Source organism: Vulpes lagopus, chromosome X (genome assembly GCF_018345385.1).
Source record: "Vulpes lagopus strain Blue_001 chromosome X, ASM1834538v1, whole genome shotgun sequence".
NCBI lineage: Eukaryota > Metazoa > Chordata > Mammalia > Carnivora > Canidae > Vulpes > Vulpes lagopus.
Window position 1 is genome coordinate 101,227,331 of NC_054848.1, and position 18,552 is coordinate 101,245,882.

The following is an 18,552-nucleotide window of genomic DNA, read 5'->3' on the forward strand; positions in this document are numbered from 1 at the left end:
TTCTGTAGTCTACGTTGCCCTCCCCTTACCATCTTAATAACTCACTTTCCTTTATATTTTCTTTTTTTTTTAAAGATTTTTTAAAAGAGATTTATCTATCAGATGCTTAATGGACTGAGCCACCCAGGTGCCCCTGAAGATTTTATTTTTAAGTCATCTCTGTACCCATTGTGGGCCTCGAACTCATCACCCTGAGGTCAAGAGTCACATGCTCAATCGATAGAGCCAGCCAGGCATTCCCTTAATATTTTATTTCTGAGGAGTCCTGGCTTAGAGTCTAGAGGAAGGGAAACAAAGCATTTCTGCTCAGTTGGTCATGACAGCTTTTTGGTCACTAAGGGATTCCTCATGAGAACTAAGCTCCATGCTTAGTTTTTCACCATATAAGTCTTTTTTTTTTTTTTTTAAAGTAAACTCTGTCCCCACCGTGGGGCCTGAACTCACACCCCCAAGATCAAGAGTCACATGCCCTACTGACTGAGGCAGCCAGGTGCCCTTTACCACATAAATCTTAATCAAACTCTTTCTACAGATCCTGGCAAATGCACCCCTGGAATTTGTAAGAGCCCCACAAAGTATGGGATATAAGACAAGAGAAGAGGTGGCTCAGTCAGTTAAGCATCTGCCTTCAGCTCAAGTCTTGGTCCCAGGATCCTGGGATCGAGCCCTGCATTGGGCGTCCTGCTCAGCAGGGGAGTCCGTTTCTCCCTCTTTATCTGCCCCTACTCCCTGCGTGCACAATCTCTCTAAAATAAATAAAATCTTTTTAAAAAGGACCAGAGAAAGAAAAATCGAGGTCATTGCCCAGTACTCACCCTTTCTGCCAAGAGCGCAGGCGAGTTCGCTACCAAGGAAGCCCCCACCGATTATCGTAATTGATTTGACTTCCCGGGAAATCTTCTCTAAGGTTCTAAAGTCTCCAATCTGCAGGATCACACCAGTTTAGTCCACTGATTTCCCAAAGGGGCATAGGATAATATCAAGAAATATTTTCTGCTAAATATTTGACATGTAATTTGCCCATAAAATTATCTCCTTGTATGAAGCCAACACAATTATATAGCCTCTGTTATTGATGTAAATATCTCTCTCCATTGTAATATTCCTTCTGGCATCAGTTGATTCTCAACTGGGGGCAGTCTCGCCCCCTCTTCCTCATGGGACATTTGGCAATTTCTGGAGACATTTTTGGTTGTCACAACTGGGGGTGAGGAAGTGCTCCTTGTAGCTAGCAGGTGGAGGCTAGGGATGCTGCTCAATATCCTACATGCACAGGGCAGCTCCTCACAACGAACAGTTATCTGGCCCCAAATGTCAATGATGCAAAGGCTGATAAAACCTTATTCTATCAAAAATTTAAAAGATGAAACCAATCTTTTCAAATGCCTGTAAGAGTGGCTGGAAAATTTCAGCAGGTGTCATGAGTAAAGCACAGTGTTAAGAAGCAAAGCCGCCACTTCCTTTTTCACTTAGGTACTTGAGTTTTCTCCTCAAAGTCTCCACAGTAGCATTTGCAATGTAAAATGCCAAGAGGCTATAAGGAGTTTCAATGACTCAAATACATCAGGAAAAAACCCACTATGGAGGGGCAATTGGGAGGATCTACAGCAAGCAATAAAAACACTAAATGTATTTTTCACCCAGGAGCTGAAAACTCTTGAGTGAGATATTTGAGGTGCAGGGAGAGGCAGTGACTTGCTCAAGACCAGATAACAAGTCTATAGAAGAGCCATAAATAGAATTCCCATCTCCCAATTCCTAGGTGATCACTTGGGGATCACAAGATTATGCCACCTCTTCAAAAACCAACACATTGAAGGCACTAAAGCAATTACCTTTCTGAAAAGTGTTGTTCTACTCTTCACCTCTGCTCCAGCCCTATCAATGGCAGACAGACTTCTTGGAGTGCCTCCTGGAAATAGGAGGAAAACCCTTTAGCCCAACAAGCAGGAAGCTAGTTCAAACGATCCCCCCCCACACACACAAAGGTAACACAGTGGCAAGCATGGTCCTTGCTGGTGTCTCCTAAGCATCCACAGGGCAGAGAGACTTTGTTTCCTTTTCCCTGTCCTCCCAGCAGGCTTCTGTCAATTTCTTTTGAGAAGCGGTTTCGAAGTCTCTCTACAAAGGGCCCGTCTTCCCCAGAGATGGCCACAAGGCCTCAGTTTTTGCTTCCCCAACCCCTTCTAGGGGTGTCACCAGAAAGCATGCTATGTTGGTTTAAGCGACTGCTTCAGTCCCCTTTCTTGATTTCTGGTTGGAATCCCGGCAATGAAGCCATGAGGCTGTATCACTTTCAGGGCACAGGGCAGAGAGGAGAGGAGAGGGTGAGGGCTAAATGGCAAGAGGGGAAAAAAAGGCCATCCTCTTCCGTACCCATCTGTGCCCTTACCCGAAGGAAGAGCAAGGATAGTCCAGAAGGATTGCTGATCAGATCCCTGTAGTTAGCTGGGCTTTGCAACAAAAGAAGACACCCATTTCAGAAAGATTGGGTTTTGGTTTTCTTAAGATTAAGTAACGCCTGCTACATTAAAACTCGAATGAGTCCTACCAGGAAAGGAATTCGTCTCCAGAGACACTCACCCGTTGCAATCAAGCACTTTTCATAGGTTATCTGAGAGCCATCATTAAGTTTCACCATGTTGCCTCTCACATCGAGATGCACTACCTGGGTCATTCACAGAAAGATGGAGAGATGAGTTAGCTTAAAACTCTTTTTATATGGAGACATAATTTACATAACATTAAAGTTACCATGTTAAAGCAATTCAGTGGTTTTTGGTATATTCACATGGTTTTGCAGCCACCACCACTATAATTAGAGATCATTTCTATTACCTCCAAAAGGAACCCTTGTACCTTTCAGCCATCAGCCCAGCGAGAAGAATTTGTTCTTGACCTAAGGTGATCCTTAAGAAGCAGGCTCCCTGCAGGGAACTTGATGTAGGACTTGATCCTGGAACCATGGCCTGAGCCAAAGGCAGATGCTCAACCACTTAACCACCCAGGTGTCCCAAGTAGTCACAGTTTCTTAAGCAGCCAACATGAAAACAAATCCCTACAGTCCCCAAAGTCCCTTCCCAATCTGTAGAAATGGCAAACAGAGACAGACTTTCACTTGGCTTATTTAGAAACCTTTGTTAATAATGTTCCCACATCCTCAACATTTTTACAAATGTTCAGTTTAACTCTTACCCTTCCCTCAAACTCAGCACTCCCACCAAGGATGGCTCACATGTAGAGGCTGCTCATTCACGCACACTTGTCTCCCATCACACCCAGGGGTGTGGGTACTGGCTGCTGCCTCCAAATTCTTGCACCCTCATGCCCCTCTGAGAAGCACCAACCTGCATCCTACTAATCACTGTTATCCAGCCACCTCCCGGTCACTCCTCATTCACTGAAGACATTGGAACCTGGCTCATGCTTTTCCTCTGAGCCACACCCAGAATCCCATCTCTTCAAGCTGTACTTCTACCTTGAATAGCCCATTTTGGGGTCACAATTTTCCATTCTTCCAGCTTTTTTTCAGTCCCGCTGTCACCTGTACTTGCTTTTGATTTTCTCTGCTTACCCAGTGGGCTGTTCCATTCCAAGTAATCTGGGTCCATGCTAAATCACTTGAACTGTTCTTCTGCCACCACCTCTAATTTCCTTGCACCCTACTCTTTCTTACGGTGAAAAGACTGAGATCTGGAGTCAGAGAGACTAGAGATTCAGTCTCTACTACCCTTCCTACTAGCTGCGAGGCCATTCATTCAAGACATACTTATTAAGCACCTACTATGTCAGGAACTGAGGTAAGTGTTGGGGACACAATGGTGAAAAAAACATACATTCCCTGTCTCCAGAGTATGGTAGCCAAGGCAGACAATTTAACAAACACTATAATCAAGAGTGAGAAATGCTCTGGTAAGGGTAGTACAGGTAGTTTTAGAAACATGGGATAGGTGCCCTCAGTTGAGCTTTCTGAAGGCAATGACATACACTGAATGACATAAATGATAGGATGGGTGACATAAATGACATGAAATGATTAGACGGGTGAGTAGCTTCTATAGCCACCTTTGGTTTGTCCTTGGGTAAGCAACCCAACCTTACTAACTCAACCATCACGCTGCTCACTCTCAGACAACCAACCACCTGGTATCCTACTTTATTATAAGAACAAGTGAAGTCATTAAATATGATCTTCCATGGCTTCCCACCTCCCAAGCCCTGAAGAAAAACTTCCTTCCTTCCTTCCAGCTTCTGGGATGAGGTGTCCTTTCTGTGCTGTTTCTGTGCCTGACACCCATCCCCCTCCCTTCTCACCTAGAACCATCTCCTGGTAGTTACCACTCATTGCCCCCTTCTCTGCGGCTCATTAACACACTTACCTCTTTCTCATCCTCAGGGTCACACCTCTGACTCTGTCCTCCTCAAGCTCCTACCAACTGCTGTCTTCCTTTCCTCATTTAAACTTTTTGAGGGGGTACTTTAGCCTCTTTTCTGACTTCATGATGACATCTGAGCCACTAAGTCTTTATGGCTCATTTTACAGTTCTTTTCCTGCCAGACCTCTTTGCTGCAAGGAGGGACTCTTTCCAACCTTGCTCAGCCCCTGTCCTGGGCTTTCCTCCTTTAACTTCTTTCCTAGTTTCCTCTATGGTCTCTTCTTCAGCCTGCCTCTAAAAGTTGGGTTCCCCCGGGTTCCATCCTTGCCCCACTCCCCTCTGACTGCAAAGTTCTCCACAGGAGCCCTCATCCACTCTCATGGTTTCAACTCTTAAATATACGTAGATGATTCCCAAATCTCTGAGCCCAGACCCCTTGTCTGAGAGTCATTATCACATAACCAACTGCCCACAGGCCATCTCCACAGAAATATTCCATTTCATATATAACGCTCCAAAACTAAATTTTCTTTCCCCCTTAAACTAGGTCTTCTTGTAATGTCTCTCTCAGCTGGGGCTACATCACCATCTACTACACAAGCTGGAAATCAGAAAGGCAAGTTTGCCCCCTCCCTCTCCCTCATATTCTACCTTCAATCTATCACCACAGCCCATCAAGGCTGCCTTCTAAGTATGTCTCCACTGTCTCCCACTCTGTCCTTTCTCTATCAGGAAGTTATCCCATGGTGTTATCATGAGCTTGGGCTCTGGAGTCAGAATTCTGGAGTCAGACAGATCTGGGCTCAAATTCTGCCTCTACCACGTATTAGCTGTATGATATTGGGCAAGTTAGTTGACTTTTTTTTTTTTGGTAGGCTTCATGCCCAGCGTGGAGCCCAATGTAGGTAGGGCCTGAACTCAAACCCTGACTGAGATCACGACCTGGGCTGAGATCAAGAGTCAGACACTTAACTGACTGAGCCACCCAGTTGACCTCTTTTTAATCTCAATTTTTCTCTATGTAAAATGGCAACAATAATAGTACCTGACAAGATTATTATGAGAAAATGAGAATGCTCATAAAGCATTTTAAAATTGTACTTACTACTGCTACGACTGCTTCTTAATCATCCTTGCCACTACTGCCCTAATTCGGATTCCCATCGTCTCTCACCTGGATTATTGCAATAGTCTTCAAAATGGTCTCCCTCTAGTCTTGTCCCCCTGAAATCCATCCTCCTCAGAGGCAACAGAGGGAATACTTAAAAGTCAATCTGCTTTATAACCTTATCTAAAACCCAATAGCCCCTTGGTGCCCACAGGATAAAGCTCAAGTTCTCTTCCATGACAGAGTTCTCCATGGTCAGGCCCCTGTGTACCTTCTTGGTTTCATCTCTTGCTGTTCTTTGGCTTACACTTTCTGCTCTGTCAGTAGCTAGCTTCTTGTCGCCCTGTACGAAAGGTGCTTTTTCATACCCTTGTACCTTTGCTTATGCTGTCTTTTACTTGAACTCTCTTCACTTATCAGTAATCTGGTCAATTCTTCATTACATAAAATTTCCCATTCTCTCAGACCTCTTCCTCCAGGAAGCCTTTCCTGAAATCACAATACTGGCCATGTTTCCCAATGATTCCCACAACACATTATGCCTGTCTTTCTTACCCCACATCTATGTGTTATGATTGTCTGTTCATGTTTTTCCGTAAATACTGTTAAGCCGGGAGACACCTTGGTAGCTCAGCGGTTGGGAGTCTGCCTTCGGCTCAGGGTGTGATCCTGGATCTGGGGATCAAGTCCCACATTGGGCTCCCTATGAGGAGACTGTTTCTCCCTCTGTCTATGTCTCTGCTTCTCCCTGTGTTTCTCATGAATAAATAAATAAGATCTTGAAAAAAAATACTGTCAGGCCAGGCACCTAGGTGGTTCAGTTGGTTAAGCGTCTGCCTTCAGCTTGGGTCATGATCCTGGGATCAAGCCCCAAATCAGGCTCTCTGCTCAGTCGGGAGTTTGCTTCTCCCTCTCCCTCTGCCTTTTCCCACTCCCTCTCATGTGCTCTCTCTCTCTCTCTCAAATAAATAAAATTAAATTAAAAAAAATACTGTTTGGCCTTAGAGGGTAGGGCCTGTGTGTTATTTACACACAGAGGATACTTAATACCTAACGCCTCATTACCAGCTTATCCATAAACCTATATCCACCTCCTCTGCTTAAGTCTCCTTATAGAAGTGGGCTTATCCCTAGCAAAGATCAATCCCTCCCCTTGTGCTCTGGATCCCATCTACTCTGGACTTTGCTCCTTCTGATAACCCTTCCCTCTCTACTGGAACATTGCCATTAGTTTACAAACACTTTCTAGTACCTCCCATTAAGAAAAGTGAAACATAACACAACAAAATACCCTCCCTGGACCCCACAAATTCCCTCCAATAACTGCCCCCATTACTCAGGCACTAGTTTTTGTAAAGTCTAATGATATTTCCCATGCTGACCTAATACTTCTTTTACTATCTTGAATAATATAGTCTCTTGTCATCAATAATCTCAAAGAAATGTTAGTGTGGAAAGTAGAAAGAAGAAAGAAGGGCAGAGGAGCAAATCTGGAGAGGGTACAGCTTCAGGGCCACACTGTCTTCCATGGTTTGACTTCTCTCAGAAAGTTGACATGTGATTCTAGGCTTTAAGATTTGAACTTCCCCCAGGAAGAAACACTAAGCAGTGAAGATTGGCAATATTAAACCTAAAATGGGGAATCCCTGGGTGGCTCAGCGGTTTAGCGTCTGCCATCAGCCCAGGGCCTGATCTTGGAGACCTGGGATCAAGTCCCACGTCGGGCTCCCTGCATGGAGCCTGCTTCTTCCTCTGCCTGTGTCTCTGCCTCTCTCTCTCCTCTGTGTCTTTCATGAATAAATAAATAAGAATCTTTAAAAAAATAAACCTAAAATGACTCCATTCTTCTTCGATGAACTACAATGGCAGGACAGACATAAACGAAAGTGGGAATACAAGTCACCATACTTGCTGCCCACATGGCACTTGACAAGGGAAGCAGCCTACTAGCTCACCTTCTTCCCGGTGAGGACAGCCACACCACCATTCTCAATGTGAGGCAGGTCCTGAGCAGCGACGTAGAAAGATGGTGGCTGGAAATATATGCTGTGCAGAGAAGAGGGATAAAATGCTATAAGCACTTGGAAAATGTTATAGCAGTTCCCCCACGGCTTTAGTAAAACTGTTGCAATCATGAAAAACTTTTAGGAACATTTTCCAGAGTAAAGTTTCCAAGGCTGCTTCATCTTGGTCATGACTTATTTACACAGAGGTATTTCAGACCAGTGGTTCTCAGCTGGGGGCAATTTGGCAAGGTCTGGAAACATTTCTGGCTATAACAGCAGAGGGGAGAGAGGCTTCTGCTATCTAGTGGGCAGAAGCCAAGGATGCTATGAAACATCTTACAATGCACAGAGCAGCCCTCACAACAAAGAATTATCCAGCCCTAAATGCCAATACTGCCAAGGTTGAGAAACTCTGCTCTGGATTTAGGTTCATTTCAAAACTAGAAGAAGAAAGGGCCCCTGGTGTGGCTCAGTCAGTTGAATGTCTGCCTCTTGGTTTTGGCTCAGGTCATGATCTCAGAATAATGAGATCAAGCCCTGCATCAGGCTCTGTGCTCAGTGGGGATTCTGTTTGAGATTCTCTCTCTCCCTTAAATAAATCTTCAAAAACAAAACAAAACAAAAAACAACAAAAAACCCAAAATTAGAACAAGAAGACCACCCAAAGAGCTGGCATTCACACCTCCACCCAAATGTGTGTCCAGAATGGTGCTGGTCAATGGACAGCTAAGCTAGGTAGGTCTAGCTCCCGAGAGGATTTTACCTTAAATAGTAGACATTACCTATTAAGTATTATTTAAGGGATGGCTAACATAACTGACAGTATGCATCCTGCTTGGCAATAGAACATGATAATGGGGGTGAGGGGGATAGGCAGAGTTGTACAACTTAGTCCAGTATCAAAAGTATCACTAGTGAGAAAAAACGGACCCCAAAACATGGTACTGAAATCAAGAGATCCATGGAGTCCTTTAGAAGGAAAAGGCTTCTGGACCTGTATTTCCAAGTCTTTTGTGCAAATGTTTTAATAAAGAGTTTCTTCCTTACAGTGTTCCCACTCTATTCCTGCAATTCTGAATGCCTGCTAGGGTATCAAAGAAAATGCCAGAGAACAGTGTCTTTTCTTTTGCTTTCATGGGAGACACCTCGGCAAGTGGAAATGACAACACAGGCCAAGTTGATCTTCACAGCAGAGGTCCTGGAAATAGGAGCATTCGTACTTCAGAGGCCAACATTACAGCTTTACTTGTTGGCAGATCTGGTAACAGAATCCAGGACTCCTGCCACGGGAGCCTGCTGCCTCTAAGTTGTACCAAGTGTATACCCCAGCAGACTCCAGTGTGCAGCCAAGGCATCTCTCCTATGCACTGTACACAGTCTGTAAAATCCTGACTGATCCCCTGTGCTTAGATGAAGTTGCTAGTCAGGCCCATTTTATATAAGTGAACACACCTTCTCTCTTTTCCATTCCACTGTCTGAATCGCAGCGTCTTTGTGACATTTGGATCATCTGAAAACCACAGCTCTTTTGAAAGAGGAGGTCGCATGTATGGCAGCTCAGGATCTTCAGACACAATCAGTACCTTCAGTGTAAAATAATGATACTTATCATGGCCAAGTCACTTAAGAGGCAGATGTCAAAGGTTTTACACTGGCCAAGTGCTCGCAGACTATACCCTCCGTGCCAAGCAAAATAGTGTGTGCCTTACCCTGGCCCCAGGATCCCGAGCCCGGATGGATCTGGCTGCAGCAAAAGCAGCAGTGCCTCCACCGATGAGCAGGAATGGAACATGACTTGGTACCCTGACTTGAGGAACTGGTTCTCCTTCCGGAGCTGTTAGGAACAGATCAGACAGGGTGAATTTTCTTAAAATCTCAGATGACTCCTTACCACTATTTAAAGTTTATTTACTTTTTTAGTAATCTCTTCACCCAACATGGGGCTTGAACTCATGACCCCAAGATCAAGAGTTGGAGGCTCCTCTGACTGAGCCACCCAGGTACCTCTATTAAAAAAAAATCACCTTTCGGGACGCCTGGCTGGCTCAGGGGTTGAGCGTCTGCTTTCAGCTCAAGAGGTGATACCAGGGTCCAGGATCGAGTCCCACATTGAGCTCCTTGCAAGGAGCCTACTTCTCCCTCTGCCTATGTCTCTGCCTCTCTCTCTGTGTCTCTCATGAATAAATAAAATCTTAAAAAAAAATCACCTTTCACTTATTTCAATCCTTTACACAAAGCTAATAAAACACTGTACCTATATTAATCTTGGCAAATTCACAGGAGCCTGATGGGACAAGAAAAGCACATATCTTTTTCATTTCATAAGTAAAAAATATCCCCCAAAGAGGTGAATGATTTGGCCAATGTCATTCATTCATTAAGTCTTCACAATTAGAACCTAGCTTAAATATCTATCTACTTCTAAAATGTGTCAGGAAGTATGTATCAGAAAGCTTCTGCTCTTCCCATTAACTTCCTAATGACCAACAGGAAAATATTAAGCTCAGTTTCACATTTTGTTAGCAGTAAGGGGGGAAAACCCAGCAGGTTAACTGCGGATGATTATACGATGTTCAAGAAAAAGGAGTTACTTGAAGAAAGCAATGTAAATTGCCTACCTAGAGTTGTGGGGCTTATTAAAGGATTAAAACACTCCTCTCTCTGAAAAATTAAGCCAGTCATGGGGATGGAAGAGGATGGTTAGGGCTATTTGCTTTAGGAAAACAAATATATTTTTAACAACTTGAAACTCCAAGGACTCTGAAGCAGAACAAAACAGACCAAAATAATTTCTTCATTGAAAAAAGGCCTTCATGTCTTTCCCAACAATTTTCTTCACCAAGCTTGCCTTTTGAATTTAAAGTTTGCATTTTAAGAGTCTAATATAGAAAAACAACCAATCATAATCATCATTAATGACTATTCTCAAACCCAAATTCCAGTCAAATACCTTAATAAATTGCTCCCAGGCGTGGGGTAATTCCATAGTTTCTAGAGTTTACAATCTCATAGAATCATTGTGTAAGACATCTGCAAAGCATAGCACCCAAACTATTTTTAACTTGCCCCTCAAATACTGAGTCTCAAATAATACTCACCAGGTGATGTGGCCCTTTTCTGTTTCTCTTCTGGTGTTAGCCCTAACCCTGACATCCTTTCATCGTATCTTTTTTGATCATCTTTTATAGTCTTGTAGGCCTGCAGATCCAAACATGGAGAAAATTTCATCATAGAGCTAGCTCATATCATAAGTAATATCATTATCTTTCAATTAAATGAGAAGCTTTTGTCTAATGAAGTTTTTCTATGTTAAAATCACTAAGGCAAAATTATTTTCTCAAGAAAAAAATAATAGGTATATACACACTTGGTCTAGAAAGAATAAAGGTATGCAGATAAAAAGGTTCCAGTTTCAAATTTCCTTAAGCTACATGTAAAGAATTTTCCTTATATTTAAGTCTGAAGCTACAGCTAAAGAAAAAAAGAAAATCATTTTATACTAGAAGAATAAAGGACTAAACTTCATTGGATTTTAAAGTTTTATCTATTTATTCAAAAGAGAGAAAGAGAGAGAGAAAAAAAACGAGCAGGGGGAGGTGCAAAGGGAGAGGGAGAAGCAGAGTCCTTGCTGAGTGAGGAGCCTGATGTGGGGCTTGATCCCAGGATCCCAAGATTGTGACCTGAACTGAAGATAGTCGCTTAACTGACTGAGCCACCCAGGTGCCCCAGGGTTAAATTTTATAAAAAGGAGGTTTGGACCATGCTGGAAATCATGCTGTGAAACCAAGCTATACAGTTCTGGATAGGAAACCGGGACATTATGTTTTCCTGGTAGATGTCCAAAGTTTTGCTGGGTACTCCACTGCTGTCCTGAAACATGATTGCCTATATCCTAGTCTCATAGAATAACTCATCTTTCCCTTAATGGTCTATCCTTCTTCTGACACTTACTGATATTTACCAAGTGTCAGACAACTTCCTTAATCACCTATTTCAAATCTACTATCTTCTCTAGCTGTTCAACTTGAAGACAGGTCCCTTAGCATTAAGACTAGTCTTTTTTTAAAAGACTTTATTTACTTACTTACTTACTTATTTATTTATTTATGAGAGAGAGAGAGAGAGAGAAAGAGAGAAAGAGAGAAAGAGAGAAAGAGAGAAAGAAAGAAAGAAAGAAAGAAAGAAAGAAAGAAAGAAAGAAAGAAAGAAAGAAAAGAAAGAAAGAGAGAAGGCAGAGACACAGGCAGAGAGAGAAGCAGGCTCCATGCAGGGAACCCGATGTGGGACTCCATCCTGGGTCTCCAGGATCACGCTCTGGGCCGAAGGCGACACTAAACCACTGAGCCACCCAGGCTGCCCATAATTTTGTTTTTTTTCAAACATACAGCATTGGAGTTTTTTGGAGATTTAAAAAATATGGGCAAGAATGACTTGTTTTAGTTACAACACTTTTGCTCTTTTGTACCCCAAAGGCTTAACAAGACAGAAAATTAAGGCACTGATGTCAACTGAAATCCCAGATCATTAATTAATCAAAGGAGAAAGTAAGGACATAAAACCTGTTTGAAGAATATTTCTATGAGCCCTTTACAGAGCAGCCCATTAGGCAGTGGGCTCTAATGAGGAACCTGGACCCTGAGACCTGCACTTAACATTTATCAGCCTGGAAATATCTAACATATAATATGAATGGATTAGAAAATTAAGCACTGAGGTGCCTGGGTGGCTCAGTCGGTTAAGTGTCTGCCTTCAGCTCAGGTCATGATCCTGGGGTCCTGGGATCAAGCCCCATGTCAGCTCCCTGCTCAGCGGAGAGCCTGCTTCTCCCTCTTCCTCTGCTGCTCCCCTTGCTTATGCTCTCTCTTTCTGTCAAATAAATAAATAAAATCTTAAAAAAAGAAAATTAAGTACTGTACATTAAAAGTGAATGGCTATTCCTTGAATTCACCACTAAATTCATAAAATTAATAAACTGAATTCAACTGATATCAATTTCAGGAAGAAAGCTTTTTACCTTGCCATCAGATACTACACACGAACCCAGTATTTACCCATACCTAAAAAATTTTCTTTTAAGAAAGGAAATTTGACCTAAACAGATGGCTTAAGCTGGTCAACATGAGTGAACAGAGAAATAAACTGGGGTCATGTTCAGACAGAGATATCCAAAAATAGCCTAGGCTCTCTTACACCTCCTAATGCCTTCACACGTGAAGGGTAAAGCAGACCAAGAAATACCTTGAGGTTTAGTGGAGAAAGGACAAAAATGAGGTTTGTCATATATTTCTATACATATATATTTATGCATCTAGCTTTTCAATATTCTGATATGAAACTGTTTATAGACATACTAAATAAAAACTTACTTTCCCCCCAAGTGTTGCTGTATTCCCAATTTGCACAGATTTCCAGTTGGTGACATGAATACATGTCAGATTAAGAAAAACTACAAATCTGTGAAAAATATCACTGGACACAACTTTTCTAAACAGATTGATATGGTGGTGTTTATCTTCCATGAAGAAATTTGAAAGGAAAAAGGTCATTTTGTGAGGCAATATGATTTTACCAGTTGAACAACCAGTTGAACAAGTTGGACAAAGGGCCCCAACTCTAAATCTCATTAAAAAGTTTAAAGGCCATGTAGGTCTGCTGACAAATAACAGAACTGAGGTCAGAAGATCTGCCTTCGGTCCTAGAGAAAGTCACTAGAAAGAGGAGGAGGAATGCCCACATCCATGCCAATCAGGAGTTCCTATTTGCGAACTAAGCCAAAGAAGTGCTATTCAGATCAGTGCTTTTCAAACTGAGGTTGCAACCCATTGGTGGGCTATAAAATCAATTTAGTAAGGTTATAATCAGCATTAAAAAACAAATAGGAGAGAATAAAACTATCAGAGTATATCATATATCACACCTACTAAGTATTATTTTGAATTTTGTTTGAGTCTAATGTATTTGTAGTTAGATAATGGGTTGCCAGATAAAATGTAATTTTCTGTGAACTGTGGCAAAAAAAATGTAAAAAATAACTGGTTTAAAGTACAGACCTCAAATAAACATTTCAGAAAAATGTCCCTTGTTCTTAGTTCCACTCCCTTGGTTTTGGAGGGTAGAGTGGGTGATAAGGAGATCCCAAGTCAGGAGTCCCTAAAGTAGTGTTTGTACTCAAATTAGGAACACTTCCTCATGTGAGAGAGAAGTTATGAAGGAATAGCACTGTGGATTGAATGTCTGTGTCTTCCTCCAATTCGTGTGTTCGAAGCCCTAACTCTCAATGTGGTGGTATTTGGAGATGAGATATCTGGGAGGTGATAAAGGTTAAATAGGGGTGGGGCCTTGATCCAATAGGGCTGGTGCTCTTATAAGAAGAATAAGAGACTCCAGAGCTATTTCATTCTCCCTCTCCCTCTCTCTCCCTCCCTCCCCTATGTGAGGACACAGAAGAAGGTGGTCAAGCCAGGAACAGAGCTCTTACCAGAACCTGAGCATGCTGACACCCTGATCTTGGACTTCTGGCATCCAGACCATAAGAAAATAAATCTCTCTTGTTTAAGCCACCCATTCTGTGTTCTTTTGTTATGGCAGTCAGGGCAGACAGACAAACAATACATAACTTATGGCTACATCTCATCAAATCTGAACTCCGATTTTTAAGTTACCAGTTCTTGTGAGACTAAGAGCAATTTTGGAGGATAAAAACCTAAGTGACCTCAGATCACATTTTAAATGATGTAAAACCTAATATAAAACTTTATAGAATGGTTCAATAACAGTGGTAGGTAGACAAAAGCTTATCATTTAACCTGAAACCACTATAATCTAGTAGCTTTACTATTACCAGTGTTGGATAAACACAGAGGGCAATGAGGCATTTAAGTGAATGGCTTGAGAGGAACTTGTGCTGTGGAGGTATTTCCAAGGCGGAAGAAAGCAACAGTGACTCGTGGCTCTGACTTGTGGCCTGGCATCAAGAAATTTGCCTGGCCAGCTCTGTGAAGGCCATCCAACTCTGGTACAGCAACATAAACCAGAGGTTTAATAGGTTTCAGCTGTTGCAAACATATCAGATGCAAACACTTTACACCTATTTTTGAATGAATGGGGTGGAACTGATGGCAAAAGTCAAGAGCTAGGAAATGGAAAGGTAAAGAATCAGAGGGTAGTATCTAAATTGTGAATGAGAGGCATTTACAAAAGCAGTCGACATGAACGTGTTAGCTTATACCACTTCAGCCACTAGTTTGACCAAATTAGAGATTACAAAAGGGACACTGCCAAATGAATTTACTTTGAAATAGAGGCTGGGGGTGGATGGGGAGAGTACTGTAATTCTGTGGCTTTTTGGACCTCCTCAGAAGCATTCAATAAAATGCCTTTTCACAATAAAAGTGGGGTTATTTCTGACAAAACACAAAAATTAAGTTTTACCTAGAATGATCCAAAATGGATGGCATTCAAGCTACTTTTACTTGCTTATTCAATATTTACTCTTTGAGACTATCTTGTTAGGTATGCAGCACTAAAGCACAATATAATTTAGCATCTTAAAAAAGGGTTATGAACTTGGTAAAAGTTTCAAAGGAAGGGTTAATGATGAGGATTTAAAATAATCATTAAATGTATGGCTTTAGATATATCTGGTAGGACTTCAACAGTTTGAAAGATGAGGTCTGAGGGCTCCCTAGTGACTGACAATGTCCCTTTAATAAATACCTAGAAAGCACATGCTGTGATATTTCATTATATTCTAATGGATCAAGTTTTCATTAGTGCCATGGTCTCACCCCCCCACCCCAAAATATATTTTAGTGTAAGCATCTTACATAATAAACTCCTGCCCCAGTGACTGTTGCTCCTACAATTAAGAAGTATACTAGGCTGCTGCCATCTTTCACAGAAGCACCTGTAGACGCTAGTGATCTAGAAGGGGATCCTAGATGATCACACTGCACAACTGTAGGTAAAGATAAGGCCAAGAAAGAAACAAAAGGAAATAGAAAAAGCACTAAGCATTAATGAAGAAACATTCCACACAAAGGCAGGGAAGCATTTTTGGTTACCCTGTGCTTAAAAAAGAAAAAAGTGCTGCTCCAGGACTGGAAGAGGATGTGTACTTCCTCAGAGTCTGTTATCGGCCAGAGCTCCCCTACTTCTGACTCTGGGTTGATTCACAAGTGGCAAAAACTGTCTCTTTGTGCATTTGGGAGTCAGGTCAGGGAATGACAATCTAGGTAACTTTAAGTCATTTTCATCTCCCTGTTTTTATAATCTAGTGACCAAGGAACAAAGATAATTTCACCATCTTACCAATGTGGAAAAAACATTGTAATGGCATCCAACCAGTCACTCTTGGGGAGTGAAACAAACAGCTTCCTTCAATCAAGGGTATTACAAGGTGTTATCTAAGTTGGTTCACTCAACCTTACGTGATCCAATTTTAGATGATCTGCTTAGTCACAGTAAACATTGCCAAGTTAAAAAAAAACACCCACAGAATAATTCCTCTGTGGCCAACTAAGCCAATCAGAGTTCATTTAAGGAGATATAACTGTGTTAATATTACATAGCATTTTAAAACTGTATTTCTCACCTCACACAAATTCCATTCTAAAATTGCAGATCTTAGGCCAACTAACTTCCATAATTTAGTCTTTGGGTGAGATTCAGGGATAGTTCTCCTTTTAGGAACATTTAATATTTTGGATTGAAAGCTGTTGTTGTTTTTTAATGTCTATCCCAAGCTGAGGAAGAAGTATTTGACAAATGGGTCAAAATCAAATATTGTGCTAAGGAGCTGCAATGCATTCTGACCTATTCACAGGTTAGTGTGTCATATCCAAGAGAATGGGTACAATATTGTGTATTAGTCCAATCTAAGAGAACACAGTAGCTTTCAAGTAATGAGTAAAAAGACAAGTGAAAAGAGCAAAGCTAATCAACACGAGATTAAAGTTCCGTCATTCCCAAATTGGCTCTCCCAGGATTATTAGACAGTAGGCACTTTAAAGAAGGCTCTTTGGAAATTTTTCCAAGAGAAAGGGGAATTAGTTGCAAAAGTGTTAAAGCAGAGTAGTACTGAGTCTACTAATGGGAGCTGTTTGGCAGCTTCTTCACACAAGCTGCTTTTCTACTTACATATGCACCAGCTCCTATTGTTGATAAGCCCACAATAAGGACTAACACAGAATTATCGATTTTGCCCCCTGATGCACCAGAGCTAGCCATTTGTCTTGCCATCTGGAGTTCTAGAGGAACATGCCATCGCTGGAACAAGTTGCCTAAGGAACACAATTTATTAAGACACACACACACATACAAAAATAAAATAGTTAATACATGTTTATGACGAGAGGTCAGTGCATTGTACAAGTAAAGGCTTAACTGCCCAATGGGCTGCATGATGCTCACTGTTAAATGACCAAGAAAAAAAATCATCAAAACTGTACAAATACTACAGGTATTAGAATCTACACACTTAAATTGTTGGGGTTTTTAAATAAGAGTATAATTTAATGCTGCCAGGGAAGAAATTCATAGCTTCCAGAAAAGATAATGAAAAACAAATGGGACCTTCTCTGATTGACTTATTTCACTTGGCACTGAGGGGGCACTTGATGGGATGAGCACTGGGTGTTATTCTATATGTTGGCAAATTGAACACCAATAAAAAATAAATTTATAAAAAAAAGAAAGAAAAAAAATGGGCAGTTCATAAAAAAACCCTTCTCTCTTCACATTCTCACTATAAATGAAGTAAACGCAGAGAGATGACTGAATAGGTACAAAAAGTTAACTGTAGGCTGCCTAGGGCATTATAACCACCACTTAAGGGGTAATTTAAATGGCTGGCTCAAACCTTGCACAAAATAATAAAGCCCTGCAACACAACCTAACCAGGACACAGTTCAGTTTTTTTGTGAAAGGTGATGTGTCCTGGAAGACAGAAATGTTAATGCACAAAATAAGAAATAAAAGTATTTTTTAAGTGGGTATATCTTTTCCGAAGAACTAAAGAACTTCAGGTTATAAAATATTTTTAAAATATTTTTTAGAATGATGAAATTTAAAATATCAACTACTTGGCTCTTAGTCCTCCAAAATAATGCAAAAATTATGTTGATGTAAAACTCTGTACGTCCATGTAATTATCTGATAATTATAACAACTCTCATACATGGAAAAAAAAGGAAGGTCTCAGTACCTTCTCTGCTTATGATAGTCCTCATGTTGACTACTGACCTTGAGCAGGGGGTTGCAATTTTTTTCTGTAAAGGACCAGACAGTAAAGATTTTCAGCTTTGCAGGCCATACAGTCTCTGCTGCTGTTGCACAAAAGCAGCCACAGACAATGTATATGTGGGCACGTATGAATGGGCTTGACCATTTTCTAATAAAACTTTATGAGCACTAAGGTGTGAATTTTAAATAATTTTCATGTGTCACAAAACAGTTATTTTTAGTTTTTTTTTCAGCCATTTAAGAAAATGTAAAAACCAATCTTAGTTCAAGGTGCATGCATACAAAAGCATGTGGGTTGGGCCTATGGGCTGCAGATTGCCAATGTGGATCCAGGGCAGTGGTTCTAAACCTGGAGCATGCATCAGAATCCTCTGCAAGGTTTGTTAAAACACAGATGACCAGACCCACTCCCAGAGTTTCTGAGTCAGGAGATCTAGAATGGGGGCTCAAGAATTTGCATTTTTAACAGGTTCCTAGGTGATGCTTATGCTGCTGGTCTGCACTTCTAGAACCAGCGGTCTAGATGCAGATTCCTGGTCTGACCAGGCTTTAAAAGACAACAGAATGGGCACTGGTTGTAGCATCTCATATAAGAAATATGGAGCTTCCCTCCTTGCTTCTACAATTTCAGGGCACGGAAGAGTAAAAAAAGGTCCAAATCAGGTCTGCAGTCTCTTACCTGAAATCCTTAGGAACATGTGTATTCCAGAACTCAGAACTGTTTAAGTATACAGCATATATATCATACAGTAAATAACGCCCAGCACAGAAAAGGGCAGCAACTCACAGTCACACACATTAATGTTTCCATGAAAAATTT

At 41.4% G+C, this 18,552-nt stretch overlaps 1 protein-coding gene across 1 annotated transcript in view; it reads right to left on the bottom strand.

Annotated features, from left to right (window-relative positions):
* Positions 1-18,552, bottom strand: part of AIFM1 (apoptosis inducing factor mitochondria associated 1) — a 32,888-nt gene that overhangs the window by 8,912 nt on the left and 5,424 nt on the right. Inside the window, exons 2-9 of the mRNA XM_041741651.1 lie at positions 16,629-16,771; positions 10,589-10,688; positions 9,200-9,324; positions 8,943-9,073; positions 7,440-7,530; positions 2,584-2,668; positions 1,836-1,912; positions 816-924 (exon numbers count right to left, since the gene is read on the bottom strand). Of these exons, the coding sequence (XP_041597585.1) occupies positions 816-924; positions 1,836-1,912; positions 2,584-2,668; positions 7,440-7,530; positions 8,943-9,073; positions 9,200-9,324; positions 10,589-10,688; positions 16,629-16,771 (861 nt within the window). The remainder of the gene's footprint in view (positions 1-815; positions 925-1,835; positions 1,913-2,583; positions 2,669-7,439; positions 7,531-8,942; positions 9,074-9,199; positions 9,325-10,588; positions 10,689-16,628; positions 16,772-18,552) is intronic.